At 26.0% G+C, this 23,283-nt stretch overlaps 1 protein-coding gene across 1 annotated transcript in view; it reads left to right on the top strand.

The window, feature by feature from the left end:
- The window catches only part of LOC145271019 (uncharacterized), a 31,052-nt gene extending 11,873 nt beyond the window's left edge, over positions 1 to 19,179 (top strand). Inside the window, exon 2 of the mRNA XM_080126580.1 lies at positions 17,268 to 19,179. Within this exon, the coding sequence (XP_079982706.1) occupies positions 17,327 to 18,874 (1,548 nt within the window). The 5' untranslated portion in view covers positions 17,268 to 17,326 and the 3' untranslated portion in view covers positions 18,875 to 19,179. The remainder of the gene's footprint in view (positions 1 to 17,267) is intronic.
- The last annotated feature ends 4,104 nt before the right edge of the window (positions 19,180 to 23,283 follow it).

Raw genomic sequence — 23,283 nt, 5'->3', positions numbered from 1 at the left:
AAATTGGCAAATATTTAAATTTATATAATCCCCATTTAAAATTTAAAATATTTTTGCCGAATATTCACATGTAATCATCTAACAAAAACAGAATCTTATTTTTGGATGAAAGTAACTAAGGGTCCTTATGTGCTTTTAAATGTAGATATTAGTGATGGGACGATTCCAATATTTTTCCCGATTCTGATACAATTACCAATTCTGATTCTTTAAACGTTAAATGTAAATTGAATTTCTGCAACCTAAAAATCACATGATCTATAGATTTAAGTTTTACTGATAAAACGTAAAACCAATGAATATTATTATTACTACCAGCCGTGAAAGATTTTGTTGCCAAGAAGATAAAAAAAGGAATTGCTTTTGACATTGGAAATTCTTTTACCAATTCCTGTTCCGCCAAAAGTTCCGATTTTACAGATTCCTGATTCCAATTAATTGTCCAAACACTAATAGATATAATTTATTATTTTAACTGAGAAACTTCTTACTGTTTTCACTTTTCTATATATCCCCAAAGATTTTTATTTCGTGCTATTTTCCCATTTATACACTTGTGCCATTTTTCCCGAGTCTCCCTTTCTAAAATCAATTAATTCACATATAAATTTGGTGCCTGCGTTTTTCAGATTTCTCTTTTAATTTTTTTTCTTGAAAATGTTAATTTTTCTGATATTTGTGGAGAATTTGTTCAGCAATATTTAATACGTCATTATTGTCATGTTTAATTAGTAATATATTTCTATTTAACCTTTCGTTTAAACACTGTTTCATTTTTTATTTGTTTCTTGCAAAACAAAATATACCCTTTCCAAAATAAACATAAAACTAGCTGATAAAATGTGGGAGCTAATCGCTTCAATATAATTCCAAAAATATATACTGAGAAAACACGGAATATTTTGTATATCCATAACATTTTTACATAGGATAGGAGGTTCAAATAAACTGTTTTTCATTTTTGGAGGGTTTTTTTTTATGTTTCAAATTAGTGTTTTTTGAAAATTTCAGCCAGCAAAGTTAAAAATCTAGCGATTTTTCTAGAGATTTGTTTTCCCTCATCAGTCGGTTTTAAAAATATCAGTTGACAACTCTGAATCCTGTACTTTTAAAACACAAAGATGTATTGCTTTATCAGGAAGTGTCGAGAGATGATTAATTTTTATTTTACATTATTTTAAAAGCGATCAATTATTTATATAATATTAATTTGATTATTTTCCATTATTGATTTCAGTTTATAAAAAAATTGTTGTTTTCATCTTAAACTTTTCTTTGTTAAAAACAAACAAGTTTTTTCTTTGTTTTATTTTAACTAAAAGTGAAGAAAAACTTTTTATCTGGAAAAACTATAAATATAATTTTTAATATTTTAAACAGTTTTTTTGTTTTGAAATTAATTTAAAATATTAACAATTTGAAAAGTGGCAAAAAATTGCTTTTGGGTGATCTTCAAATTTCACATGTTTATTTGAATTCTGATTCCGGTTGACTTTTCTGCTTGAAGGTGAATGCCCTAGAAAAGTCTCCTCTAAATAAAATAAATAAAATTAAAAAATTTTGGAATTGTTAGATTTTAATAAAAATATATATTTTACTTTGACATTTTTTTAAGAACAATTTTATTCTTAATAAAGAGTTATTAAAATATTTTTAAAGCAAAATTAAAATATATTTTATGGTAATATATTTTATAACAAATGCTTTTTTTTTAAATATTATAATAACATACTTTATAACAAATGCTTTTTGAAATTTTTTTATATAATAGCATACTTTATAAGAAATGCTTTTTTAAAAAGGGTTTAAATAAAGACTTTTTATGTAAACTACTTTAAAATATAATAAAATATATTTCAAAAGCATTCTGAGAAACAACCAAGTTCGTTTGCTTATTTTAAAACTACAAATCATTAGATAAACATAAACTTATATTTTAATACTTTAATTTTAACAAAATTATTAAAAATATAAACACTTAAATAATTCGATGAAAATATTTTAAGTTATCTCTCCTTTTTTATTTCATTAAATCATAGCAATGTTTAAGTTATCTCCCCTTTTTTATTTCATTAAATCATAGCAATGTTTAAGTTATCTCCCCTTTTTTTTATTTCATTAAATCATAGCAATGTTTAAGTTATCTCCCCTTTTTTTATTTCATTAAATCATAGCAATGTTTAAGTTATCTCCCCTTTTTTTATTTCATTAAATCATAGCAATGTTAAAGTTATCTCCCCTTTTTTATTTCATTAAATCGTAGCAATGTTTAAGTTATCTCCCCTTTTTTTATTTCATTAAATCATAGCAATGTTTAAGTTATCTCCCCTTTTTTATTTCATTAAATCGTAGCAATGTTTAAGTTATCTCCCCTTTTTTTTATTTCATTAAATCATAGCAATGTTTAAGTTATCTCCCCTTTTTTTATTTCATTAAATCGTAGCAATGTTTAAGTTATCTCCCCTTTTTTTATTTCATTAAATCGTAGCAATGTTTAAGTTATCTCCCCTTTTTTTATTTCATTAAATCGTAGCAATGTTTAAGTTATCTCCCCTTTTTTATTTCATTAAATCATAGCAATGTTTAAGTTATCTCCCCTTTTTTATTTCATTAAATCATAGCAATGTTTAAGTTATCTCCCCTTTTTTTATTCCATTAAATCGTAGCAATGTTTAAGTTATCTCCCCTTTTTTATTTCATTAAATCATAGCAATGTTTAAGTTATCTCCCCTTTTTTATTTCATTAAATTATAGCAATGTTTAAGTTATCTCCCCTTTTTTATTTTATTAAATCGTAGCAATGTTTAAGTTATCTCCCCTTTTTTTATTTCATTAAATCGTAGCAATGTTTAAGTTATCTCCCCTTTTTTTATTTCATTAAATCGTAGCAATGTTTAAGTTATCTCCCCTTTTTTTATTTCATTAAATCGTAGCAATGTTTAAGTTATCTCCCCTTTTTTTATTTCATTAAATCATAGCAATGTTTAAGTTATCTCCCCTTTTTTTATTTCATTAAATCATAGCAATGTTTAAGTTATCTCCCCTTTTTTTATTTCATTAAATCGTAGCAATGTTTAAGTTATCTCCCCTTTTTTTATTTCATTAAATCGTAGCAATGTTTAAGTTATCTCCCCTTTTTTTATTTCATTAAATCGTAGCAATGTTTAAGTTATCTCCCCTTTTTTTATTTCATTAAATCGTAGCAATGTTTAAGTTATCTCCCCTTTTTTTATTTCATTAAATCGTAGCAATGTTTAAGTTATCTCCCCTTTTTTTATTCCATTAAATCATAGCAATGTTTAAGTTATCTCCCCTTTTTTTATTTCATTAAATCATAGCAATGTTTAAGTTATCTCCCCTTTTTTTATTCCATTAAATCATAGCAATGTTTAAGTTATCTCCCCTTTTTTTATTCCATTAAATCATAGCAATGTTTAAGTTATCTCCCCTTTTTTTATTCAATTAAATCATAGCAATGTTTAAGTTATCTCCCCTTTTTTTATTCCATTAAATCATAGCAATGTTTAAGTTATCTCCCCTTTTTTTATTTCATTAAATCATAGCAATGTTTAAGTTATCTCCCCTTTTTTTATTTCATTAAATCGTAGCAATGTTTAAGTTATCTCCCCTTTTTTATTTCATTAAATCATAGCAATGTTTAAGTTATCTCCCCTTTTTTATTTCATTAAATCATAGCAATGTTTAAGTTATCTCCCCTTTTTTTATTCCATTAAATCGTAGCAATGTTTAAGTTATCTCCCCTTTTTTATTTCATTAAATCATAGCAATGTTTAAGTTATCTCCCCTTTTTTATTTCATTAAATCATAGCAATGTTTAAGTTATCTCCCCTTTTTTATTTCATTAAATCATAGCAATGTTTAAGTTATCTCCCCTTTTTTATTTCATTAAATTATAGCAATGTTTTAGTTATCTCCCCTTTTTTATTTTATTAAATCGTAGCAATGTTTAAGTTATCTCCCCTTTTTTTATTTCATTAAATCGTAGCAATGTTTAAGTTATCTCCCCTTTTTTTATTCCATTAAATCATAGCAATGTTTAAGTTATCTCCCCTTTTTTTATTCCATTAAATCATAGCAATGTTTAAGTTATCTCCCCTTTTTTTATTCCATTAAATCATAGCAATGTTTAAGTTATCTCCCCTTTTTTTATTTCATTAAATCATAGCAATGTTTAAGTTATCTCCCCTTTTTTTATTTCATTAAATCATAGCAATGTTTAAGTTATCTCCCCTTTTTTTATTTCATTAAATCGTAGCAATGTTTAAGTTATCTCCCCTTTTTTTATTTCATTAAATCATAGCAATGTTTAAGTTATCTCCCCTTTTTTTATTTCATTAAATCATAGCAATGTTTAAGTTATCTCCCCTTTTTTTATTTCATTAAATCATAGCAATGTTTAAGTTATCTCCCCTTTTTTTATTTCATTAAATCATAGCAATGTTTAAGTTATCTCCCCTTTTTTATTTCATTAAATCATAGCAATGTTTAAGTTATCTCCCCTTTTTTATTTCATTAAATCATAGCAATGTTTAAGTTATCTCCCCTTTTTTTATTTCATTAAATCATAGCAATGTTTAAGTTATCTCCCCTTTTTTATTTCATTAAATCATAGCAATGTTTAAGTTATCTCCCCTTTTTTATTTCATTAAATCGTAGCAATGTTTAAGTTATCTCCCCTTTTTAATTTCATTAAATCGTAGCAATGTTTAAGTTATCTCCCCTTTTTTTATTTCATTAAATCATAGCAATGTTTAAGTTATCTCCCCTTTTTTTATTTCATTAAATCATAGCAATGTTTAAGTTATCTCCCCTTTTTTATTTCATTAAATCATAGCAATGTTTAAGTTATCTCCCCTTTTTTTATTTCATTAAATCGTAGCAATGTTTAAGTTATCTCCCCTTTTTTTATTTCATTAAATCGTAGCAATGTTTAAGTTATCTCCCCTTTTTTTATTTCATTAAATCGTAGCAATGTTTAAGTTATCTCCCCTTTTTTTATTTCATTAAATCGTAGCAATGTTTAAGTTATCTCATCTTTTTTTATTTCATTAAATCATAGCAATGTTTAAGTTATCTCCCCTTTTTTTATTCCATTAAATCATAGCAATGTTTAAGTTATCTCCCCTTTTTTATTTCATTAAATCATAGCAATGTTTAAGTTATCTCCCCTTTTTTATTTCATTAAATCATAGCAATGTTTAAGTTATCTCCCCTTTTTTTATTTCATTAAATCATAGCAATGTTTAAGTTATCTCCCCTTTTTTATTTCATTAAATCATAGCAATGTTTAAGTTATCTCCCCTTTTTTTATTCCATTAAATCATAGCAATGTTTAAGTTATCTCCCCTTTTTTTATTCCATTAAATCATAGCAATGTTTAAGTTATCTCCCCTTTTTTTATTCCATTAAATCATAGCAATGTTTAAGTTATCTCCCCTTTTTTATTTCATTAAATCATAGCAATGTTTAAGTTATCTCCCCTTTTTTATTTCATTAAATCATAGCAATGTTTAAGTTATCTCCCCTTTTTTTATTTCATTAAATCATAGCAATGTTTAAGTTATCTCCCCTTTTTTTATTCCATTAAATCATAGCAATGTTTAAGTTATCTCCCCTTTTTTAGGATATTTCATTAAATCATAGCAATGTTTAAGTTATCTCCCCTTTTTTTATTTCATTAAATCATAGCAATGTTTAAGCCACATTACAGTGATGTAAAAACTGCAGGAAGAGAAGATCTTTAAACATTTTTAACACTCGTACGTTCAAAATGTATAAACATTTTGAGCCTCACTTTACTTAAAAATTCACCAAAAATCAGGAAATTAACTAATTCTAATGAAAATTTATCAAATAATGATCACAGCATATAATGAACCTTATTTTTATTTAAATCTTAGTGTAAATGTATTATTTTGTTTAAACAAACATCTTTACTAAAGTTATGGTTTTTAATAGTAAAAAAATAAATGCATGAATTTTTTGCTTTTATGAAAATAAAGCATCGTAATTTGTATCAGAAAAAAATTAAACTTTTTCAAGAACATTATGAAAAAAAGTCAGTATTAATGAATTCGATATAACTCGAAGACAAATTAATTTCTCGGATTACTGATATTATCATTGAATTAAGCTTTGTTTATTTAATATTTTCAGACAAAAAAATTATAATAGCCAAAAATTTCCATTTTTTTTTTTTGCAATTATATTTTTAGTATAATTTTTATGTGTAAGATTATAATATTTTCCTTGCTTGAATTAACATGTAATCTTCTGCATAACATAATTGTTATATAATCTTCAAAAATAATTTTTTTTATAATTTAAAAGCAAGAACACACATAGTTAAACTAAAAAAATGGTAAAAAATTATACAAACGTTCACAATAGAAATGTATGGATGCACGGCTCATAGAAAAAAAACATGTCGGTTTTGCATTCCCTCTCTCGCTACAACTAACATGTTATTTTCATTTTATCCTTTTGACTTTCTGACATTTTGGAATTCTGTAGAACTCATGCTGGAGAATTTTTGTTTGGTTTTGATTATGTGAAGCCAGAATCTCTTACTTTGGCGAGCTAATTTACCTATTTTTTTGTTATCTTTGAAATAGTTCCAGAAAACTAATCTTTATCTTTCTGTGGATTTTTGCAATGAATTTATTTAACTTCAAAATTTAGCTGAAATTGTCAGTTTCTGAATGTCGATGTGAAAATAATTTTTGTTATAAATTTTATTTTCTTGTGTACAAATAAGTTTTCCTTTTGGAAATTAACTTAATGCTTTAATCATTCAAATACACGGTGTCCCCAAATACACGGTGTCCCAAAAGAAATTGACGGCTTTTAAATTTGATTAACTTATTTAAGTTATGCTTATCAATTTTCATATGTAGGTAGATGAGCCTCTCTGTGATATTGTGAAATATAGTAAGATATCATAGTCTACTTATTCTAATTTTATTTATACAACTTAATCTAGGGTATGTTTTTCACAAGGTCTAATTTTAGTTTGGAAAAATGATGTTACTGATGCCCACCATTTTAATTTTCACACTCTTGTGTTCTCTGCAGGGCATTGTCAAGCACATTGCTTAATGTTTCAGGGCTTATGGCCCTAATTTTCTCCTCTGTATTGTTTTTAAGAGCATTTATTGTGGCTGATTTGTATACCCGTTCTTTGAGGTAACCCCAAAGGAAGAAATCTGTAAATGTGAGATCTAACAAGCGGGGTGGCCAATTTATCTCACAGCCACAAGAAATTATTCGGTTGCCAAATATGTCCTGGAGCAGATTTAATGTTTCTCGTGCCGTGTGCGCCATTGCACCGTCCAGCTGGAACCACATTGATCGAGAGACCCCAATTTGACTTGATCTCCTTCTTACTGATGTGGTTGGATCCTCAGCCACACTCTCTGCTAATCTCTGACGATTCTCACCACTTCTTGCCATATGTAGTCTACCAGATTTAGGGAGGTCACATACAGACCCTTGCTCATGAAATCGAGCCACCATAGCTTTTATTGCATTGGGAGTAGGGGGATTTCTTGTGTTGAAGTTTTGTTGAAATTCTCTTTGAGTTTCTGATATTGACTCATTCAACCAAAAATACGATTCTACGATTAATATCCGCTACTCGATAGTGTAACGACTCATGATGACCTAGGAAGGGTGACTCTTGATGATCTGAAAAAATGAAAGAAAAATATAAAAAAAATTAAGAAAGATATGAATTTTTTTTTTTAACCATCAGCTTCTTTTGGGACACTGTTTACAATCAAAGAAAAATTAGAAACCTACAAAACATTATGATGAACTAGCTTTCAAAAATATGCACCAATTTTCTGTAAAATGGGGGGAGGTTCACCTCAAATACACAAACGGAATGTTCAAGAAAGATTATCGCTACAGTTCTCTGTCTCTACTCTCGTTGCCTTCTCTCCTGGCTGATCGGGAATAATCTCCCAGCACCGAGAAATGAACATCGTTTTATAGTTTCCATCTTCACGCACACACGAGATTATGCGAGAACGGACGAAATAAAAATGCTGGCCGCCATGTTTGTTCTTCCTTTTCTTCGCCTGAACTCACTCGCTGAGCACCCACAGTAAGACTTCTCTTTCTTGCTTCTAACCACATGCCTCCCTGATCTCAAGATCACATTTCATAGTCTCTCATCCACTGTGGCGGTCGCCTCTCTCTACTTGGCCTCTGAGGTGTCTCATCCTCCTCCTGTGGCTGCACACTCCCCTCCACTGCTTCGCCCTCAACTGGTCTGATGTCGAGAATGTGCCTTGGGACTCCTCCCACCACAATGTTGTTACTAGTGTTCCTCCCAGTCACGCGACCTCTACTCCATTGTGTGGTGCAGCGCGCCCCCGGTGGCTTCACCCATACCTCGTCCCCGAGTTTAATTGTCCCTGTGGCCTCTACTTCTCGGCTTGCCGGCTCCACCCTGGGATGTCTCCAGGAATATGCAAACATTGACAGTTGTGGGACCGTCTCTGGTACTTGTCCCAGTTTAGGCGACATGTTATACCAGAAGACGGCTTGCTCAGGTGAGGTGCCTCCTCTTTCCGCAACTGCTTTTATGGTGCAGTGGTTTCTCTCCACGATCCCGTTGCCACTAGGTCTGTAGGCAGCTCTGAAAAATTGTTGGATCTTCCATTTCTTCAGTACTTCTGTCACTGCTACTGACTTGAACGAAGTCCCGATGTCGGTTAACAACTCTTCCACGGGGCCTCGCTCCAAAAACATCTCATCAAGGATTGCCGCTATTTCATTGCCTGTTCCTCCACGTAGCTTCTTCCATAAGGCAAATCGCCCGGGCCCACAGTCAATCATGGTCAGGTAAAGTCCACCCCTGTAATGGGTGACATCGCATGCCAGTCTCTCCCAGGTCCCACTCACCTCCAATTGGCCAGCTTCATGCGTGCTTGGAGCAGGATCAATCGACTGACATCTGTCGCATGTCCTGACCACTTGCCTCACTTGCTCCTTGGTGATCCTTGGGTCAACTTTTTTCACTAAGTACCAAGTCCTCTCTACCCCCATATGGTGCAAATTGTGCAGTTCTCGCACACCAACATCATCTAGATCCGATGCAGCAATATCTTTCTTTGGCAACAGCCAACTCTTCTTCACTCTCGTGAGAGCATCTACTCGGTTCTTTTCAGAAGCCACCATGTCTACGCGAAGCTTCAAACAAAACTCTTGCATCAGCTCAGCCAGCACCCCAAGCCTGCGCTTCACTAACATCTCCGCAGCCCCTTTCGTTTTTATCCTTTTTTCGCTTGAAATGAGAGACTTTAGCATATGTGAATGACAGCATTAATTACCGATTGTTTATCATAAAGTTTATCATCAAATATGAATATTAAGTAAATATATTTGTGTTTTGTAATTATTGGTTATAATAAACCATCTAATTTAATAAATAAAAATATATAATAAAGTAACCATTTAATTTCACATAAAGTATGATTATCAACTTTAGAACAGAAAGCAAGAATAATATTTTAAAAAGGATCTGCTAATAGAACAGTGCTTAATATTTTCTAAATAAATAAAAAAGTGTTTATTGTGATCAGTTTGTTGGAAGGAGGCAAGAAGAGAATTTTCTAAATGATCTGTATATAAAATTTTCTAAATGATCTGTATATAAAATTTTCTAAATGATCTGTATATAAAATTTTCTAAATGATCTGTATATAAAATTTTCTAAATGATCTGTATATAAAATTTTCTAACTGATCTGTATATAAAATTTTCTAACTGATCTGTATATAAAATTTTCTAACTGATCTGTATATAAAATTTTCTAACTGATCTGTATATAAAATTTTCTAACTGATCTGTATATAAAATTTTCTAACTGATCTGTATATAAAATTTTCTAACTGATCTGTATATAAAATTTTCTAAATGATCTGTATATAGAATTTTCTAAATGATCTGTATATAAATTTTCTAAATGATCTGTATATAAAATTTTCTAACTGATCTGTATATAAAATTTTCTAACTGATCTGTATATAAAATTTTCTAAATGATCTCTATATAAAATTTTCTAAATGATCTGTATATAAAATTTTCTAACTGATCTGTATATAAAATTTTCTAAATGATCTCTATATAAAATTTTCTAAATGATCAGTTTATATAAAATTTTCTAACTGATCTGTATATAAAATTTTCTAACTGATCTGTATATAAAATTTTCTAACTGATCAGTTTATATAAAATTTTCTAACTGATCAGTTTATATAAAATTTTCTAACTGATCAGTTTATATAAAATTTTCTAACTGATCAGTTTATATAAAATTTTCTAACTGATCAGTTTATATAAAATTTTCTAACTGATCAGTTTATATAAAATTTTCTAACTGATCAGTTTATATAAAATTTTCTAACTGATCAGTTTATATAAAATTTTCTAAATGATCAGTTTATATAAAATTTTCTAAATGATCAGTTTATATAAAATTTTCTAACTGATCAGTTTATATAAAATTTTCTAATTGATCAGTTTATATAAAATTTTCTAACTGATCAGTTTATATAAAATTTTCTAACTGATCAGTTTATATAAAATTTTCTAACTGATCAGTTTATATAAAATTTTCTAACTGATCAGTTTATATAAAATTTTCTAACTGATCAGTTTATATAAAATTTTCTAAATGATCTGTTTATATAAAATTTTCTAACTGATCAGTTTATATAAAATTTTCTAAATGATCTGTATATAAAATTTTCTAAATGATCTGTATATAAAATTTTCTAACTGATCAGTTTATATAAAATTTTCTAACTGATCAGTTTATATAAAATTTTCTAAATGATCAGTTTATATAAAATTTTCTAAATGATCTGTATATAAAATTTTCTAAATGATCAGTTTATATAAAATTTTCTAAATGATCTGTATATAAAATTTTCTAACTGATCAGTTTATATAAAATTTTCTAACTGATCAGTTTATATAAAATTTTCTAAATGATCTGTATATAAAATTTTCTAACTGATCAGTTTATATAAAATTTTCTAACTGATCAGTTTATATAAAATTTTCTAAATGATCAGTTTATATAAAATTTTCTAAATGATCTGTATATAAAATTTTCTAAATGATCAGTTTATATAAAATTTTCTAAATGATCTGTATATAAAATTTTCTAAATGATCAGTTTATATAAAATTTTCTAACTGATCTCTATATAAAATTTTCTAACTGATCTGTATATAAAATTTTCTAACTGATCTGTATATAAAATTTTCTAAATGATCTGTATATAAAATTTTCTAAATGATCTGTATATAAAATTTTCTAAATGATCTGTATATAAAATTTTCTAAATGATCTGTATATAAAATTTTCTAAATGATCTGTATATAAAATTTTCTAAATGATCTGTATATAAAATTTTCTAAATGATCTGTATATAAAATTTTCTAAATGATCTGTATATAAAATTTTCTAAATGATCTGTTTATATAAAATTTTCTAAATGATCTGTTTATATAAAATTTTCTAAATGATCTGTTTATATAAAATTTTCTAAATGATCTGTTTATATAAAATTTTCTAAATGATCTGTATATAAAATTTTCTAAATGATCTGTATATAAAATTTTCTAAATGATCTGTATATAAAATTTTCTAAATGATCTGTATATAAAATTTTCTAAATGATCTGTATATAAAATTTTCTAAATGATCTGTATATAAAATTTTCTAAATGATCTGTATATAAAATTTTCTAAATGATCTGTATATAAAATTTTCTAAATGATCTGTATATAAAATTTTCTAAATGATCTGTATATAAAATTTTCTAAATGATCTGTATATAAAATTTTCTAAATGATCTGTATATAAAATTTTCTAAATGATCTGTATATAAAATTTTCTAAATGATCTGTATATAAAATTTTCTAAATGATCTGTTTATATAAAATTTTCTAAATGATCTGTATATAAAATTTTCTAAATGATCTGTATATAAAATTTTCTAAATGATCTGTATATAAAATTTTCTAAATGATCTGTATATAAAATTTTCTAAATGATCTGTATATAAAATTTTCTAAATGATCTGTATATAAAATTTTCTAAATGATCTGTATATAAAATTTTCTAAATGATCTGTTTATATAAAATTTTCTAAATGATCTGTATATAAAATTTTCTAAATGATCTGTATATAAAATTTTCTAAATGATCTGTATATAAAATTTTCTAAATGATCTGTTTATATAAAATTTTCTAAATGATCTGTTTATATAAAATTTTCTAAATGATCTGTATATAAAATTTTCTAAATGATCTGTATATAAAATTTTCTAAATGATCTGTATATAAAATTTTCTAAATGATCTGTATATAAAATTTTCTAAATGATCTGTATATAAAATTTTCTAAATGATCTGTTTATATAAAATTTTCTAAATGATCTGTTTATATAAAATTTTCTAAATGATCTGTATATAAAATTTTCTAAATGATCTGTATATAAAATTTTCTAAATGCTCTGTATATAAAATTTTCTAAATGATCTGTATATAAAATTTTCTAAATGATCTGTATATAAAATTTTCTAAATGATCTGTATATAAAATTTTCTAAATGATCTGTTTATATAAAATTTTCTAAATGATCTGTTTATATAAAATTTTCTAAATGATCTGTATATAAAATTTTCTAAATGATCTGTATATAAAATTTTCTAAATGATCTGTTTATATAAAATTTTCTAAATGATCTGTATATAAAATTTTCTAAATGATCTGTATATAAAATTTTCTAAATGATCTGTTTATATAAAATTTTCTAAATGATCTGTATATAAAATTTTCTAAATGATCTGTATATAAAATTTTCTAAATGATCTGTATATAAAATTTTCTAAATGATCTGTTTATATAAAATTTTCTAAATGATCTGTATATAAAATGTTCTAAATGATCTGTATATAAAATGTTCTAAATGATCTGTATATAAAATTTTCTAAATGATCTGTTTATATAAAATTTTCTAAATGATCTGTATATAAAATTTTCTAAATGATCTGTATATAAAATTTTCTAAATGATCTGTTTATATAAAATTTTCTAAATGATCTGTATATAAAATTTTCTAAATGATCTGTATATAAAATTTTCTAAATGATCTGTATATAAAATTTTCTAAATGATCTGTATATAAAATTTTCTAAATGATCTGTATATAAAATTTTCTAAATGATCTGTTTATATAAAATTTTCTAAATGATCTGTATATAAAATTTTCTAAATGATCTGTATATAAAATTTTCTAAATGATCTGTATATAAAATTTTCTAAATGATCTGTTTATATAAAATTTTCTAAATGATCTGTATATAAAATTTTCTAAATTATCTGTATATAAAATTTTCTAAATGATCTGTTCATATAAAATTTTCTAAATGATCTGTATATAAAATTTTCTAAATGATCTGTATATAAAATTTTCTAAATGATCTGTATATAAAATTTTCTAAATGATCTGTATATAAAATTTTCTAAATGATCTGTATATAAAATTTTCTAAATGATCTGTTTATATAAAATTTTCTAAATGATCTGTTTATATAAAATTTTCTAAATGATCTGTATATAAAATTTTCTAAATGATCTGTTTATATAAAATTTTCTAAATGATCTGTTTATATAAAATTTTCTAAATGATCTGTTTATATAAAATTTTCTAAATGATCTGTATATAAAATTTTCTAAATGATCTGTATATAAAATTTTCTAAATGATCTGTTTATATAAATTTTCTAAATGATCTGTATATAAAATTTTCTAAATGATCTGTATATAAAATTTTCTAAATGATCTGTATATAAAATTTTCTAAATGATCTGTTTATATAAAATTTTCTAAATGATCTGTATATAAAATTTTCTAAATGATCTGTATATAAAATTTTCTAAATGATCTGTATATAAAATTTTCTAAATGATCTGTTTATATAAAATTTTCTAAATGATCTGTATATAAAATTTTCTAAATGATCTGTATATAAAATTTTCTAAATGATCTGTTTATATAAAATTTTCTAAATGATCTGTATATAAAATTTTCTAAATGATCTGTATATAAAATTTTCTAAATGATCTGTTTATATAAAATTTTCTAAATGATCAGTTTATATAAAATTTTCTAAATGATCAGTTTATATAAAATTTTCTAAATGATCAGTTTATATAAAATTTTCTAAATGATCTGTATATAAAAATTTCTAAATGATCAGTTTATATAAAATTTTCTAAATGATCTGTTTATATAAAATTTTCTAAATGATCTGTATATAAAATTTTCTAAATGATCTGTATATAAAATTTTCTAAATGATCTGTATATAAAATTTTCTAAATGATCTGTATATAAAATTTTCTAAATGATCTGTATATAAAATTTTCTAAATGATCTGTATATAAAATTTTCTAAATGATCAGTATATAAAATTTTCTAAATGATCTGTATATAAAATTTTCTAAATGATCTGTATATAAAATTTTCTAAATGATCTGTATATAAAATTTTCTAAATGATCTGTTTATATAAAATTTTCTAAATGATCTGTATATAAAATTTTCTAAATGATCTGTATATAAAATTTTCTAAATGATCTGTTTATATAAAATTTTCTAAATGATCTGTATATAAAATTTTCTAAATGATCTGTATATAAAATTTTCTAAATGATCTGTATATAAAATTTTCTAAATGATCTGTATATAAAATTTTCTAAATGATCTGTATATAAAATTTTCTAAATGATCTGTTTATATAAAATTTTCTAAATGATCTGTATATAAAATTTTCTAAATGATCTGTATATAAAATTTTCTAAATGATCTGTATATAAAATTTTCTAAATGATCTGTTTATATAAAATTTTCTAAATGATCTGTATATAAAATTTTCTAAATGATCTGTATATAAAATTTTCTAAATGATCTGTTTATATAAAATTTTCTAAATGATCTGTATATAAAATTTTCTAAATGATCTGTATATAAAATTTTCTAAATGATCTGTTTATATAAAATTTTCTAAATGATCAGTTTATATAAAATTTTCTAAATGATCAGTTTATATAAAATTTTCTAAATGATCAGTTTATATAAAATTTTCTAAATGATCAGTTTATATAAAATTTTCTAAATGATCTGTATATAAAATTTTCTAAATGATCTGTATATAAAATTTTCTAAATGATCTGTATATAAAATTTTCTAAATGATCAGTTTATATAAAATTTTCTAAATGATCAGTTTATATAAAATTTTCTAAATGATCTGTTTATATAAAATTTTCTAAATGATCTGTATATAAAATTTTGTAAATGATCTGTATATAAAATTTTCTAAATGATCTGTATATAAAATTTTCTAAATGATCTGTTTATATAAAATTTTCTAAATGATCAGTTTATATAAAATTTTCTAAATGATCAGTTTATATAAAATTTTCTAAATGATCAGTTTATATAAAATTTTCTAAATGATCAGTTTATATAAAATTTTCTAAATGATCAGTTTATATAAAATTTTCTAAATGATCTGTATATAAAATTTTCTAAATGATCTGTATATAAAATTTTCTAAATGATCAGTTTATATAAAATTTTCTAAATGATCAGTTTATATAAAATTTTCTAAATGATCTGTTCATATAAAATTTTCTAAATGATCTGTATATAAAATTTTCTAAATGATCTGTATATAAAATTTTCTAAATGATCTGTATATAAAATTTTCTAAATGATCTGTATATAAAATTTTCTAAATGATCTGTTTATATAAAATTTTCTAAATGATCTGTTTATATAAAATTTTCTAAATGATCTGTATATAAAATTTTCTAAATGATCTGTATATAATTATTTTATATAAAATCCAAGAAAAAACTAAAAGTGTAAAGAAACGATCTGTTAAAAAACATGCAAAAAAGATAATCAGGAAATTTTGCTGTTTAACAATTTCCATCTCGAGAAAATCTTAAAAGATAAACGAATATATGCAAAACACTGTTTACTATGGTCACTATTTCTTTAAAATTCATATGAAATATATGACAATATTTTGATACATGATTGATTACATGTTTTGATTTCCTTTTTATTGCTGTTTTATACATTTGTTCTAATCTATAACTTTCATGTTTTCATTATGGCGTTTGTTGTTTTTGTTTTACGGCATATCAACCCTTTTCGGGTTATTTAATGCCGAATCCAAAGATTTTGAAGAAAAAAAATTTTAATAGAATATATTTGTTGTTTTCAAGTCGGTTTCTATTTAACCCATAGTTGGGACCCTAACAGGTACTACCACTCCGGGTTAGAGTGGACCTGGGAGCAATGGCAATTAAAGGGTGGTGCTACACTCCCCAAAGCCTGCAAGCTGAGGCATCACCACTGGATATAGTGTAAGGTCATGTCCAGGACCTTATGTTTTTTATAAGAAATTATTTATTTTTCATAATTTGTTTAAATATTTTTCTAGATCTTTTGTTAAATAGATTAGACATAAAAGTGAACCTTGGTTACATACGGTATGTATTTTTCTCTAATCTAACACTAAGTTTTGATATTTTTAACTGTGCTTAACTGTGCTACCATAAAAACCTACGTCAAAAGTGTTTATTGAGGTTTGTGCAACATGGAGCATGAAGGGGATTTTATAAAAAAAAAATATATTTCTGTAAAGAGTAAAATTTAGTTTGGGAAACGAAAAAAGTTTTTTCTACATGCACAATAAATGTTTTGGAAAATTGCAATTTTTCATAACATCTTCGAAAACAAACGAAAATATAAGTGCACAATTAATTTAAAAACGCAATTATTTCTTTTGAATTCATGTTCAATATTGATCTTTTCATTTTATGCACACTAAACTTGTGTAGATATTTTCTTCATAAATTATAAATACAAAATAAAAAAATTAAATCCAAAATTAGAGAAACACAATGCCTTAGTAAGAACTGACACATCTGCGGTTTCACTACGATCTACAAACTCTTTTATAGATATTTGTAAATAAATATAGACATAAAATTAAATTATGTTTAACAAAATATTCGAATTATAGCAAATACAAATAAAGCATTAATTACCGATTGTTTATCATCAAATATGAATGTTAAGTATTTTGTTTTTTTTAATAAAAAATAATATTCCTTGAAATTTTCTGAACCTTTTATTTATTTACAGATATAATATCCGGGCTGAGAGAACACAAATCATTTTTCTTGTAAACTTTGTTGATCAAAATGTTACAACCTAGTAAACAAATAGCCAATCAAGATAAACCATTTTCATGTGAAATTTGTGGATCATCCTATTCTGCAAAGCGAAATTTAAACATTCACATGCGTACACACAGCGGAGAAAAACCTTTTTCATGTGAAATTTGTGGATCTTTGTTTTCTGTCAAATCAAGTTTAACTACACACATGCATATACACACTGGCGAAAAACCATTTACTTGTGAAATTTGTGGAACTTCATTTTCACAAAATTCACATCTACATATTCACATGCGAACACACACTGGAGAGAAACCTTTTCCATGTGAAATTTGTGGCTCTTCATTTTCTATGAAGTCAAGTTTGATCAAACACAATCGAACACACACTGGAGAGAAACCATTTTCCTGTTTAATGTGTGAATCTTCATTTTCTGCAAAATCATCTTTAAATATTCACATGCGTCGACACACAGGTGAGAAACCATATTCATGTGAAATTTGCGGATCTTCATTTTTTCAAAAACCAAATTTGACAAAACACAAACGCACACACACAGGGGAGAAACCTTATTCATGTGAAATATGCGGAACTTCATTTTCTGCCAAATCAAGTTTGACGAAGCACACACGTATACACACTGGAGAAAAACCATATTCGTGTGATGATTGTGGATTATCGTTTTCTGGCAAATCAACTTTAAATATTCACCTGCGTACACACAGTGGGGAGAAACCATTTTCCTGTGAAATATGCGGATCTTTGTTTTCTCAGAAATCAAATTTGAATGACCACAAGCATAGACACACGGGCGAAAAACCGTATGCATGTGAAATCTGTGGAACTTCATTTTCACAAAAATCAACGTTAAATATTCACATGCGAACACACACTGGAGTAAAACCATATTCATGCGAAATTTGTGGATCTTCATTTACTATGAAGTCAAGTTTGATTATTCACAATCGAATACACACTGGAGAGAAACCGTTTTCCTGTTTAATGTGTGAATCTTCATTTTCTGCAAAATCATCTTTAAATATTCACATGCGTCGACACACGGGAGAGAAACCATATTCATGTGAAATTTGCGGGTCTTCATTTTCTGAAAAATCAATTTTAAAAAAACACATGCGAATACACACTGGCGAGAAACCATTTGTATGTGACATATGTGGATCTTTATTTTCTGACAAATCAAATTTGACAAAACATAAGCGAATACACAGTGGAGAGAAACATTTTTCATGTGAAATATGTGGATCTTTATTTTCTCAAAAATCAAATTTAACCACACACAAGCGTATCCATACTGGTGAGAAACCATTTTCCTGTGACATATGCGGTTCTTCATTTTCAGACAAATCAAGTTTAACAAAGCACAAGCTTATACACACTGGAGAGAAACCTTTTTCATGTCAAGTGTGTGGATCTTCATTTTCTCGCAAATCAAATTTGACTGCACACATGCGAACACACGATGGAAAGAAACCATTTTCTTGTGAAATATGCTCATTGACATTCTATAAAAAATCAACTTTAAATATTCACATTCATACACATGCTCCCTAAATAACAAAAGCAAAAATTTACAGCTGAAAATTCATTAAGCGAACTAGTCATTAAGCGAACTAGTCAATAATGATGAAGTCGAGAGTACAAATGAAAGACTGGAAACAGACGCTCCAAATCTAGATGCTGAAAGATGCTGATTTGTGAAAAGAAGTATCACAAATTAAGCAATTCCAGTGCGGAGACGGCTGAAGAATATCATCTTTGGGTAACATGTAAACTATGACACATAACTATAGCTACTGAAGAAGATAGTTATGGAACTTGAGAGTAAGATAAAAGGACTTGCCAAAACGAAAAGAAAAGATAAGAATTGTAACTATTCTGATCTTGCTTGAGTCACTATTCTGATCGACAATGACCAGATGTGACCTTTTCAATGCTGTAGGACCCTTTTGTGACTGTTCAATTCGTGGCCGGTGCTTGTCAGTTCCTCTTGCATCAGGGATAATATGCCATTGCCTCGCTGGTTGGTCGCATGCTAAAGAAGACGAAACAGTAACTCACAATTCACTTTCCGGCAGAAAGGCAACTCAATTCACAGGAAAGAAACATAAACTCAGCTTCTTTCTAGTCTACTGATTAATTTTTAAAAAAAGATATATGTTACAGTTCACAAGTAATGAGTCCATATAAGTCGTCAATTAATCTTTATGCTTTCTTTCTTAGCAGTGCAGTGTTAGTGATATGGGGAGAGGTGGGGAAGTGGTAATTCAGTCATCAAACTCGATCAATCTCAACTTTTACTCTAAACTCCAAACTCTCAACTCCAAACTCTCAACTCCAAACTGCCGTTTCTTGGCTTTGCACATGATTATATATGTCAGGGCAGGGTGAAGTTGGGTGGTTTTCTCTAGTGAATTTTAAGTTTTGCTCTTTCTTTTGGGGAGCTCGATCCCCCCCCCCCAGGACAGTCATGTCACATTCTGCTCCCTCTACATTCATGGCTTCTGGAGAAAACAGATGAGTCTAATTAACTTACTCAACACCTCTGCCTCAACTGACCTCTCACCACAGTACCATACCAGCTGGTTCAATCAACTGCTTCTCCATTATTAGTTCACCAGTCAAGAAAAGAAAATTAGTACTCAAGTTCACGACAACCCCAGGGTGATGGGTTCACAACAACTCCCGGGTGATGGGTTCACGACAACTCCCGGGTGATGGGTTTACGACAACCTCTGGGTGATGGGTCGCCACATCAACTCGTCACCCAAGCAATTCACATTCCTGGTCTTCATTAGAAGCCAAAAAGTTCAAAAGTTAATCATTATCCCTTCTCAATTGATAAAATGTTAAATAACATTATCAATAAAAATTCACAGATTACATTACCAATTATCTCTATATAAATAAAATGAAGTCATTTTTCCCCTCTTAGTTTGCCCTTAATAGGATTAAAACTGAAGACATTTCATGCAAATGTAATGTGCACAAACTGCAGCACATTATCTGAGGTATGCTATAGGCCTATTACCCTTACACTTCCTCGATAACCGTCCATTCCTTTATTTTTTCTGGTAAGAGTTCAGTGCCAAAACCTGTAAGAATCGATGGAAGTGGTAAAATCTTTTCTCTCAATTAGATTCATACTCCCTCCCCCTCGGCGACCACTGAACACCGGTGAGTATATGTCCACGAGGGACATTTGAAAGAAATACCAGTTTGAGTTTGTAGTTATTTAAAAAAAGGGTGAAACGCAACTTTAGATTGCAGCTACTTATACCATTTTCTTTTATTTTATTTTTATTTGTTTTCTTAGCGATTTTTCCTTTTTTTTTTCCTTTTTTTTTAACATAGTGTCAAACAAAACGAACTAACCTTCGATTCCGGGTTATACAAAAAACTCTAACTCACACAGTCTACATCTCTTGCTTTCGTACCCAACTGTATTCAGGCCACGTTCCTTTCTTTTCCACCGTAGCCTCATCAATAAACACTTAACAGCCAACATTCAGGTAAATCGAGTTTTATATGCATCCGATATTAAAGTAAATGGACTTTTTCCCTTTTTCTTTTTCTTTAAAATTGACCCGACTTCCCGTGATTTCCAGTCACGCATGGACCGGGCGATACCGGCAATCATCGGTCTCAGCCGCGAGCGTTCTTCTTATGTGGAAACGATTACTCCACTTTATATATGATTTGTTTTCTTTTTTCTTCTGTTATGTTTACAGCATATAAATAATTGTCGTTTCAAGTACAAGTTTTCAGTATAGTCATAAATTGATACTAAGGCAAAGGGTGACTTCTTAGTTTCTGATTAATTATTCATTATTTATTTTTAATTTGGAATTTCTGAGAGTTTCATTATCACATTTACAAAAATCCTATCTACATGGAAGCAGACGACATTCGAATTGGAAGAAAGCAACTACGACAGTGATGCAGACACAAATGTTTAATTAAAAAACACTGAGTGTAAACGATGGTTTCAAACTACGGTTACAGAATAATAAAAAAAAAAGAAAAGAAAAAAATGACAGAAAATTCAAAACTCCATTCTACTTCCACCCAACCATTATACGGTTACAAAAGCTTTTATTGGAGACCAATTGCTGATAAATCTTTTGCAATAACAACAAAATAAATTAGAAACATTCAATACTAAAATATTTCCTTTTTACACGTTAGATTTTTATTTTTTTTTTGCATTATTTGCGTTGGTACTTTTGCAGGTTTGTTTTTCTTTTTTTTCCAGTAGTTTGCATCTGTTATGACGCTGCTCGGCTGACATCGATGATTGTCGGTCTCGCCCAATCCATGCTTGACGAGACCTTCATTTTGACAAGATCATTTAACATTATATTTATATATTAAAAACTCATTTAATGTTTATATATTAAAAAATCATTTAATGTTTATATATTAAAAAATCATTTAATGTTTATATATTAAAAAATCATTTAATATTTATATATTAAAAAATCATTTAATATTTATATATTAAAAAATCATTTAATATTTATATATTAAAAAATCATTTAATGTTTATATATTAAAAAATCATTTAATATTTATATATTAAAAACTCATTTAATATTTATATATTAAAAACTCATTTAATATTTATATATTAAAAAAATCATTTAATGTTTATATATTTTAAAAATCATTTAATGTTTATATATTAAAAAATCATTTAATATTTATATATTAAAAACTCATTTAATATTTATATATTAAAAACTCATTTAATATTTATATATTAAAAACTCATTTAATATTTATATATTAAAAAAATCATTTAATGTTTATATATTTTAAAAATCATTTAATGTTTATATATTAAAAAATCATTTAATATTTATATATTAAAAACTCATTTAATATTTATATATTAAAAACTCATTTAATATTTATATATTAAAAAAATCATTTAATGTTTATATATTTTAAAAATCATTTAATATTTATATATTAAAAAATCATTTAATATTTATATATTAAAAACTCATTTAATATTTATATATTAAAAACTCATTTAATATTTATATATTAAAAAAATCATTTAATATTTATATATTAAAAAAATCATTTAATATTTATATATTAAAAAATCATTTAATATTTATATATTAAAAACTCATTTAATATTTATATATTAAAAAAATCATTTAATATTTATATATTAAAAACTCATTTAATATTTATATATTAAAAAAATCATTTAATATTTATATATTAAAAACTCATTTAATATTTATATATTAAAAAAATCATTTAATGTTTATATATTTTAAAAATCATTTAATGTTTATATATTAAAAAATCATTTAATGTTTATATATTAAAAAAATCATTTAATGTTTATATATTAAAAAATCATTTAATATTTATATATTAAAAACTCATTTAATATTTATATATTAAAAACTCATTTAATATTTATATATTAAAAACTCATTTAATATTTATATATTAAAAAAATCATTTAATGTTTATATATTTTAAAAATCATTTAATGGTTATATTTATATATTCAAAGAATGGTACTCATGCAGGCAGTGATCTGTGCTGAAATAATAACGTTATTATTTAAAAAGCCATTCATAACATGGGGCGGGGAGGGTGTTTTGTACCTATTCTATACTTTAACCTTACAATTGAATAAAAAAACATAGCGTGGATCACTCTCTGCATTAGCCAAAAAATCATTTTACGTTATATTTATATATTTAAACAAATATTTAATATTTACATATTTAATAAATCATTCAACATTATATTTATATATCAAAAAATCATTAAATTTAATTATGCAGGAGTACCTTCATTTCCTCCATCCCCAGCCTACCCTTTCTTTTATTTGTTTTGCACAGTTCTTGCAATTGCCGGTGGGGGGCATAAATAGAGTTTCTTTTCTTTGCCAGGACGGGGGTAGAGGAAACATCCACATTAATCTCAAT

This window comes from Euprymna scolopes, chromosome 46 (genome assembly GCF_053919585.1).
Source record: "Euprymna scolopes isolate OS-2025 chromosome 46, ASM5391958v1, whole genome shotgun sequence".
Lineage (NCBI taxonomy): Eukaryota > Metazoa > Mollusca > Cephalopoda > Sepiida > Sepiolidae > Euprymna > Euprymna scolopes.
The sequence above is the reverse complement of the archived record's forward strand: the minus strand, read 5'-3'. Positions and strand labels throughout refer to the sequence as shown.